Source organism: Girardinichthys multiradiatus, chromosome 4 (genome assembly GCF_021462225.1).
Source record: "Girardinichthys multiradiatus isolate DD_20200921_A chromosome 4, DD_fGirMul_XY1, whole genome shotgun sequence".
NCBI classification, from domain to species: Eukaryota; Metazoa; Chordata; class Actinopteri; order Cyprinodontiformes; family Goodeidae; genus Girardinichthys; species Girardinichthys multiradiatus.
In genome coordinates, this window is record NC_061797.1 from 19023160 (window position 1) to 19033547 (window position 10388).

The 10388-nt window shown below is 38.6% G+C and overlaps 1 protein-coding gene across 1 annotated transcript; it reads left to right on the top strand.

The window, feature by feature from the left end:
- The first annotated feature begins 1493 nt into the window (after positions 1-1493).
- On the top strand, positions 1494-9020 carry LOC124867488 (interleukin-1 receptor type 2-like). The gene is made up of 8 exons (XM_047363954.1): positions 1494-2047; positions 2840-3089; positions 6895-7078; positions 7191-7335; positions 7433-7492; positions 7567-7690; positions 7805-7950; positions 8564-9020. Exons 1-8 carry the CDS (start codon positions 2005-2007, stop codon positions 8695-8697), a joined length of 1086 nt encoding a protein of 361 aa, XP_047219910.1. The 5' UTR covers positions 1494-2004; the 3' UTR covers positions 8698-9020.
- Positions 9021-10388: the final 1368 nt, after the last annotated feature.

Here is a 10388-nt window from a genome sequence, read left to right on the forward strand (position 1 = left end):
GAAGAAGGCAGCCCTCCTCATTTGCATAATGAAGCAGAAATGCATACGGTAAAGGAAAAAGAGAGATGAGGAAATGTAAAAAGAACAAAGGCATGTGTAAGGAAAAGGAAAACATTTACATTTCTTGATGAAAATGCATGTCTAAGGAAAAGGAAAAAGAAAACATTTACATTTCTTGATGAAAACGCATGTTTAAGGAAAAGGAAAAACAAAATATATATACATTTCTTGATGAAAATGCATGTGTAAAGAAAAGGAAAAACAAAACATTTAAATTTCTTGATGAAAACGCATGTTTAAGGAAAAGGAAAAACAAAATATATATACATTTCTTGATGAAAATGCATGTGTAAGGAAAAGGAAAAACAAAATATATACATTTCTTGATGAAAATGCATGTGTAAGGAAAAGGAAAAACAAAATATATACATGTTTTGATGAAAACGCATGTTTAAGGAAAAGAAAAAACAAAATATATACATTTCTTGATGAAAATGCATGTCTAAGGAAAAGGAAAAACAAAATATATATACATTTCTTGATGAAAACGCATGTGTAAGGAAAAAGAAAAACAAAACATTTACATTTCTTGATGAAAAAGCATGTGTAAGGAAAAGGAAAAACAAAACATTTACATTTCTTGATGAAAATGCATGTCAAAGGAAAAGGAAAAACTAAATATTTATATTTTTGCTTTTATTTTTAATTTTGTCAGGATCGGTCCTCCATACTTATGAACATATATGTGTGCTCATAGGTATCTGCCAGAGATTTAATTACACTTCTGTAAATAGTTTATTTTGATGTACATATCTTTTCTCAAACTGTTCACAGTGTACATTTTATGTTCGTTTTTGTCTCTGTCCATAAAAATTTTTGTATTTCAAAAATGAAGTTATCAAAACACTCCAAATAAATTTCCTGTGGTTTGAAAGGGTTTTGTGCAACTTTTTTATATTGAAATATTTGAGGGATACAGTTATGATATTTCTGTATTTAGGAAAATATGTGCAAAAAAAAAAAAAGATTGACATTTTTCTGGTGGTTAATTGCACTTTTTTGCAATTTACTTACTTAATATGGAGTTATTATATACAAAATATTAAAATGTATGATGTAAGGGTTGTATTGATGTATAGCAAATGAAAATGCTCCAAAAAATTGCTCTACAGGATGTACAAATGTAAAAATATGCTCTGGCGAACTTGTTCTATGGTATGTCATACAGGAGAGAACAAACGTGAGTGAGCAAAACAGGAATTCAAGAATACAAACTAATAGAAACATAACTAGAAAAACATGAAACGAAAGCATAACCAGATCCAAAAATCAAACTTGACAAAACATGAACAAAAACATGAGCAGAAAAATAAACAGAAACATGATTCAAAGCTTCAACTGTGAAATAAGACCAACAAAACCCCCAAAACACCCACAAATCATAACTGCGTCATCTATTTAGTGTAGTAGAACAATTTCAGGCAGATTCTGTGTCAGTGGGTCACATGATCTGGAAGCTATTGAAGGAAAATGCAAATTTACGACCAAAAGAAAATCCCCCCAAAAATCTCAAAAGGCTTAAAAGAGGGAGCAAAAGAGAGCAGCTCGCCGACATCCGAGTTCCTGAATGGGATCAACTGTGAGCTAGATGCCGCTAACTCCGCGGAGCTTGAATATCCAATATCCAACTTCAAACTAACTTCAACGAGGTAATACACCGTTTTTCAAGAGCTGCAAGAGAACATGTCCCCTTCGGACACCAGCCGCAGAATGTTATTCATCTCCGTTTAAACCTCACACATGCATCAAGCTTTAAAAACATTCTGCAGTTGCTGCATGACGAGATTCTATTTCTGCCATATACAACAAACTGAGCAGTGTGATTGAATGCATAACAAGCTCCACAAGCACTTCTCTTCGCACTTCTCTACGACAAAGGAGAAGGACGGGTAGGATTTTCAGGAAACGTCACATCAAGAGACACCAGAGTCAATCCAGATCACAATGATGGTGAATGTTCTGCTGTCGCTCCTTCCAGTGCTGACAGGTAAAGTAATTTTTAACAATAATTTTATATTTTTAAACAATAATTTTATACATATCTATCTATCTATCTAGAAGAGCATGATCTGTTAAAAATGAACCTCATTGTTCAGCCCAAAACCGTCAGATGTTTTTATTTATCTTTTTACTATAAGGAAATTGATTTAGGAATATTTTTGATTAGCTTTAAAGTGATCTTTTAATTTTACCAGCATGTTTCTTCTCACTGGAAGCAATATTTAAGTCTTGGAGTGGCAATGCCAGAGTCCCGACTCAAATCTGACCGAGAACCTGTGGCGGAAGCTTAGGATGCTGGCAAAAGAAGCCTTTCAACCTCAAAAACTCATCCCGAAAGGATAAAGGGTCACAAATCTAAAATGCCTGTTGAAAAGTGCAAAACGTTGCTTTCATAATGTATCCTGTGTCTTCACAGGATAAGTTAATGCATGAGCAACAAGTCTGTTCATGCTTTTAACTGTCAGGCACCTCTAAACAAACAATAATTTACAGAATGATAATTTGAAAACTGCGCCACCCAAAGTAAACCTGATTCCAGTCATATGTTTAAAACCTCCTTACTTAAATGTCAGGCTATACCCTGATTGCTCATAGATTATAATGCTGTCATCTGGTTGTGATTCACTATCAGCTGTTTTTATTCTCTTCAATAGAAACAATTTTATGAGAAGTTTTTGAGGTGTAGCAGGCAGCTCAAAAAAAGATTCCCATTGTCTACTAGCCAAATCAAATGTAGTTTTAACCAATAAAACACCTAAAATCTGACTCTCTTTTACAGGAGTATGTTCGCTGAAACTTAAACCGTTATACACCAGGGTAGGTGAGATGGTGGTACTGCGCTGCCCTCAGAAAAACAATGCTAACACTAATCTTTCATGGACCAGTCAGACCAGACAAAGGATGAATCCGACCAGCATGTCAGGAGAAGCAGCTGATGGCAGTCAGATGGATGTGCTGCTTCAGGGACGCAGCCTTGTAATTCTCAGAGCCTCTTTGAGTTATCAAGGAAACTACTCATGCTCAGTAAGGTAAGATCTAAACACTCTGAACCCTTAGAATGACATTCATAAGTTACAAGACACTCTTCATATCTAAAATAACATACATCAGCCATTCAAATGGGCAGATTGGCAGAAATAACAGCTGGTACCAGTGTGTCATGGCTGTTTCTCAGTCCCTGCAGCATCCTGTCCTGTCTGCTGAGGGAGACCTCTGCTCTTAAAGACTGCTGTTAATAGGTGTGAAACATTGGAGTCAAAGTAGCCTCTACATGAGTTGAAGGACTATGTCCTGTAGAGCATCGTATTGTAACAAGATGATCAGTGTTACTCATAGAATCTGTTCTTGGTTTCTTTGGTCTTCATTGTTTATCTGCTAAATGGGTCATAAATCTGACTGTGATTATAATTCTTAGATGAGACTTTAGTTTTTACTTTGGTAGTTGATGAAAACTTTAGAATAACTACAGAATTTCATTGTATGATGTTATGATTATTTTTATTTTTTTCCTAACATTGTGTAATTCCTTTATTAACTGTTAGTGTGGTTCGTTACAATATTACAAAGATGCCACTGCTGTCTTGGAGAGACCTTTGATTACATGAAGGTTGATCCTAGGTAAATAAAGCTTGTAATGATAAAATATGGGTACTCGATTCATTTATCAGGAGCTGAAAAGATATTAGCTTAGTGTTTCATTAAATACAGTGCATTGCTCATTTATGAACTGGGAAAAAACTATGAATTCATCTCCTGTTATTTTTAAGTTTGTTCACTTACAAAAAGCATTCCCTATACTTTTAATGTAAAGTGACAGAACATCAATAAAATGTAATAAAAGCAAAATAAGCATTTGGTCCTCAAGTAAAGCCTAACTTTGTACTTAAAGGAGGAACCTTTGCAGGGAAGCACATACAAAGCTTCACAAATCTTCTGTAGGATTAATGTCGGGCTAGGTCACTTCATTCCCTCTGTGATTTTTTTAGCCATTCTTTATTGCTTTTGCTATGTGTTTTGGTTCAGTCTCATGCTTTAACATCCATAACCCATAATCAGCGTTCCGGCTGAGGTCGTGTAAGTTTCTGGTCAAAGTTTTGGACATGGCTTCTTCTGTTCCTTGGGTAACCCTCAGCATTTTGTTTCTACCAAACAGAGTAGGTCAAGTTGATGCTGTAGTGCTCAATCTTTTGTCCTATTTACATAATTTTCTCCCAAACCTTTTCTGAATCAGAGGTTCACCAGCTAACCTGAGATTGGCCTGCACTGCCTAGCAAGTTTTAGATCGGAATATCTGTAGGTTAACTAATTTGTTTGCCACATTGACAAATAATGAATCTGTAGGAATCAGAGTTATGGTTCTGTTGTAGGGAATGAGATTCTATATTCACTCAGTTTTTATGGATTTTTGGAAGATATTTTGTCATTCAAATTAAGCTATTCAAAAAAAAAAAAACAAGGAGGAAAATATATTAGTCAGTATTTGTTTTCCTCAGCGCGTGGCCAGTGTGTTAAATGCCCGCATTTTTATTCTTTCAGCCTTTTGAAGCATTCTGTTTAATTACACACCACTAGTGGACTGTTTCCGTACACAGTGAACGCAGGCTGAAGATTATCCTCATTCATCATCTTTTCTATCTATTGTCTTAGTTAAAATTGACTTTACTTTTTTGGGATTTTTTTCAAGAGGGATCATTAATGTTGTGCTCCACAAATCTGACCACTTTGGAAGATTAGTGGAAAAAGCAAGATGTATGTTTGTTTGCAGTTTGCCACAAGTCAAATGCATAATACAAATGCAAAATGTTGTGTTGGGTGGAGAACTACAGGGGTTGGACAATGAAACTGAAACACCTGTCATTTTAGTGTGGGAGGTTTCATGGCTAAATTGGACCAGCCTGGTAGCCAGTCTTCATTGATTGCACATTGCACCAGTAAGAGCAGAGTGTGAAGGTTCAATTACCAGGGTAAGAGCACAGTTTTGCTCAAAATATTGAAATGCACACAACATTATGGGTGACATACCAGAGTTCAAAAGAGGACAAATTGTTGGTGCACGTCTTGCTGGCGCATCTGTGACCAAGACAGCAAGTCTTTGTGATGTATCAAGAGCCACGGTATCCAGGGTAATGTCAGCATACCACCAAGAAGGACGAACCACATCCAACAGGATTAACTGTGGACGCAAGAGGAAGCTGTCTGAAAGGGATGTTTGGGTGCTAACCCGGATTGTATCCAAAAAACATAAAACCATGGCTGCCCAAATCACGGCAGAATTAAATGTGCACCTCAACTCTCCTGTTTCCACCAGAACTGTCCGTCGGGAGCTCCACAAGGTCAATATACACGGCCGGGCTGCTATAGCCAAACCTTTGGTCACTCATGCCAATGCCAAACGTCGGTTTCAATGGTACAAGAAGCGCAAATCTTGGGCTGTGGACAATGTGAAACATGTACTGTTCTCTGATGAGTCCACCTTTACTATTTTCCCCACATCCGGGAGAGTTACGGTGTGGAGAAGCCCCAAAGAAGCGTACCACCCACACTGTTGCATGCCCAGAGTGAAGCATGGGGTGGATCAGTGATGGTTTGGGCTGCCATATCATGGCATTCCCTTGGCCCAATACTTGTGCTAGATGGGCGCGTCACTGCCCAGGACTACCGAACCATTCTTGAGGACCATGTGCATCCAATGGTTCAAACATTGTATCCTGAAGGCGGTGCCGTGTATCAGGATGACAATGCACCGATACACACAGCAAGACTGGTGAAAGATTGGTTTGATGAACATGAAAGTGAAGTTGAACATCTCCCATGGCCTGCACAGTCACCAGATCTAAATATTATTGAGCCACTTTGGGGTGTTTTGGAGGAGCGAGTCAGGAAACGTTTTCCTCCACCAGTATCACGTAGTGACCTGGCCACTATCCTGCAAGAAGAATGGCTTAAAATCCCTCTGACCACTGTGCAGGACTTGTATATGTTATTCCCAAGACGAATTGATGCTGTATTGGCCGCAAAAGGAGGCCCTACACCATACTAATAAATTATTGTGGTCTAAAACCAGGTGTTTCAGTTTCATTGTCCAACCCCTGTAACACTGAACATCACCCTGAACACATCGTCCCTACAGTGACACATACCAACTCTGACCACTGGCAAGCTAGTCAGAGTTGATGGGCTAATGGACCAAGTAATGAAAGGCAATGATGGAAGAAAACCTGTTAGAATCTACAAAAGACTTCAGACTGCAGTGAAGTTTCTCCTCAAAGCAAGATACCGACCCTAATCAATGCATATTCATGTGTTAGTCAAAGTCCAGAGAAAGAATGCGTGGCAAGAAAATCTTTACAGACTCTCCATCCAATATGACTGAGCTTGAGAAATTATGCAAATAGGAATGGGCAACATATTCATTCTCAAGGTGTGCAAAAGCCTTGCAGTTGTCATGGTGGCTAACAGTGGTTCTAGAAAGTATGAATCCAAAATCCACACAAAACCTGTCAGATTTGAATTTGCAAAAATCTTTTAAAACCCTGTATCTTTCTTTCCACTTCACAATTATTTCATAATCTGTTAGTGTCTAAGTTTGAGTTTCTTTCATGTCTTTGTTCAATTCCCAGTTGTCTATATTCTCTTAGCGTTGCCATTTTAGTTCATCCGTTGTTTATTATGTTCTTAGTTCATTATTGTGTTCATTTTGTATTATTATTCTCTGTTAGATATCTTCCCTGTGTTCCCCTGTCTGTTCCTGTTCATTTCTCTCCTCTCTCAGCTCTCTGCCTTCACAGGTGCTAAATAAGAGCTTTCTTGTTATTATATTTCTTATTGTGACAGAAATGTCAGCAGACAGTGGTTCAGTCTGATTGTGTACGAACCACAATCCAGAGAGTACGCAGAGAGGAATCGGTATTCTACAACATGCTACACACAAGAGTCCTGCACACTCTATTGCCCTACAGCGAACATCCCAGCTAATGATACTCCCAAAATCAAAAACAGCAAGATTACATGGCACAAGGTATTTAAAAGCAGAAGATTTGTGAGTGCAGACTTTATTTCAACATATAATGTAGTGATATTTTTCCACATTTAAAGATTTACTGTTTCTAAACTAATCTTCCGTCTGGTAGGAGGGTACAACATTACCAACACCAATTCAGTTCCCAAGTGTGTTGGAAAAAGACGGTGGTATCTACACGTGCATCAGATCTTTCCTATACAACAGTCAAATTTACAATATGAGCTTCACGGTGGTACTGGAAATCCAGCCAAGCAGTAAGAGAAACACACATTTTGATGCATATTTATGCTCTTTATATTTTTAACAGCAAAAACATATATATATATATATATATATCTTTTTGGTCCACAGAACATGGAAAATCTAAGATCCTCTCACCTCAGCAAAATGATGTGTTCCTCGTAGATTTAGGTGAGTTTTTGTCTCATTTATCCAAAGACTTGAAAACGGATCAATAATTTATGTTGTTTTAACTCTATTTTTAGGCTCAAAAGTGGTAATTGACTGCAGAGCTGTTATGCATTCAGAGTCTGATGACCTGTTTTGGCTAAGTGAGAATTCATTTATAGATACTAACGAGAGCCTACCTGTTTTCAACAATTATTCAAGGTAAAGATTTTCTACATACTGTATGTCTGAGCTTGTACTAAAACACAACACTGAAATAATGGTCAGCGTTTCACCCATAATTCACAGCTAATAAGTTTATTTCTTTTCTTTTAGAACCAAATATATAGATGAAATAAACATGGCAGCCTCTCTAGTCTTCAGAGACGTGTCAAAGGAGGATTTGTTGAAGACATACACCTGTAAACTGGAAACTAGTCACCAACACTCAAGTTTTATCACCATCTCTCTGGCTGAAAAAGGTATCCCAGGTCAATGTTCAAAGGGTGTCATGATTTGTGGGTCTTTTGGGGTTTTTCTTATGCTTTAATTTTTGTCTTCTAGTTAATGTTTTGCAAAGTTTATGTTTTTGGATCATGTTTCTGCTTATGCTTTAATTTCATGGTTGACTAGTTATGTTTCTATTAGTTTGTATCCTGGAATATCTGTTTTGCTCCAGCCACGTTTTGTTCTCTCCTGTCTGTTTTCAATCAACTTCATTCTTTCCATCTGCACTAAGCAAATCAGTCTCCTCCTTTCACCTGGTGTATGCTCCATGTATACACATCAGTTCTGTTCAATCCTTGCGGAAACATTACGGATCATGTCATGCCTGTCTGTTTATTGTTTTGTTCCTACCGCCTCTTGTGAGTTTTTTGTTTTTCTAAATATTAAATATTTTACTTATGGTCATGCTGCCTGCTCATCTGCATTCTGGGGTCCTCTGCTACACAAGCCCTGACAAAGGGTTGAAATGTATCCTCAAGAAGCTACCAATGAACTGAAGTCATACTCTGCTGACTTATAAGATTTAAAATCTTGATTTAAAATGTAATTTATTTTAATTAGTACATTTCATGTTCAATTTTCTTACAGGTCCTCCAGCCTACTTTTTCCCGAATGCCGTTGTTGTCCTCTGCATGTTGGCCTCTGGTACTGTGGTTCTGATCATTTTGCTGTTACTGGGATGCTATATCAGAGGGTCCAAATTTTCCAGTTGCAAGGTCTAAAATGCTCCATACAGCTTGTATGGAGCTGCACACTTGATAGAGGTTTATCATAGCTTATCATAACAAAATAATTTAACACTGTGGCAAAAATATAATTTATATAAATATACATATAAATATAATGTAACTATGCTGATATAACCGTACAAAATTAAAGCTATGTATATATATTTAGTCTATTTACACTGAGTACACTTTGTGTTTTTAAGATTGTCTTAAGTTTCAAATTTTTCTTTTTTTTTTTAACCATGGCTCAGATCGTCATTTATTGTGGAACATTAAATTCCATCACCTGTGCAAATAAATATGTAAATAACAGTGTAGCGATTCTGATTTTTTTTTCTTCCTCTGCTATTGATGGCAGCCTCATACATTAGTGAAGTGTCAGTTTCTGTGCTTTTAATGCTTGACTGCTCCCTAGTGGAGGTAAGACGTAAGCGCAAGTTAAAATTGACCCGTTCCAGTCACTGCTGATTTCAAAAATATACACTGCTCAAAAAAATACAGAGAATACTCAAATAAAACATCCTAGATCTGAATGAATGAAATATTCTCATTAAATACTTTGTTCTGTACAAAGTTGAATGTGCTGACAACAGAATCACACAATAATCATCAATGGAAATCAAATTTATTAACCAATGGAGGCCTGGATTTGGAGTCACACACAAAATTAAAGTGGAAAAACACACTACAGGCTGATCCAACTTTGATGTAATGTCCTTAAAACAAGTCAAAATGAGGCTCAGTATTGTGTGTGGCCTCTACCTGCCTGTATGACCTCCCTACAACACCTGGACATGCTCCTGATGAGACGGCGGATGGTCTCCTGAAGGATCTCCTCCCAGACCTGGACTAAAGCATCCGCCAACTCCTGGACAGTCTGTGGTGCAACGTGACGTTGGTGGATGGAGCGAGACATGATGTCCCAGATGTGCTCAATCAGTTTCAGGTCTGGGGAACAGGCGGGCCAGTCCATAGCTTCAATGTCTTCATCTTGCAGGAACTGCTGACACACTCCAGCCACATGAGGTCTAGCATTGTCCTGCATTAGGAGGAACCCAGGGCCAACCGCACCAGCATATGGTCTCACAAGGGGTCTGAGGATCTCACCTCGGTACCTAATGGCAGTCAGGCTACCTCTGGCGAGTACATGGGGGGCTGCAGGCAGCAGATTGCTCTCCACGGTGTCTCCAGACTCTGTCACATGTGCTCAGTGTGAACCTGCTTTCATCTGTGAAGAGCAAAGGGAGTCAGTGGTGAATTTGCCAATCCTGATGTTCTCTGGCAAATGTCAAGCGTCCTGCACGGTGTTGGGCTGTGAGCACAACCCCCATTTGTGGTCGTCGGGCCCTCATACCATCCTCATGGAGTCGGTTTCTAACCGTTTGTGCAGACACATGAACATTTGTGACCTGCTGGAGGTCATTTTGCAGGGCTCTGGCAGTGCTCCTCCTGTTCCTCCTTGCACAAAGGCGGAGGTAGCGGTCCTGCTGCTGGGTTGTTGCCCTCCTACGGCCTCCTCCACGTCTCCTGGTGTACTGGCCTGTCTCCTGGTAGCGCCTCCAGGCTCTGGACACTACGCTGACAGACACAGCAAACCTTCTTGCCACAGCTCGCATTGATGTGCCATCCTGGATGAGCTGCACTACCTGAACCACTTGTGTGGGTTGTAGAGTCCGTCTCATGCT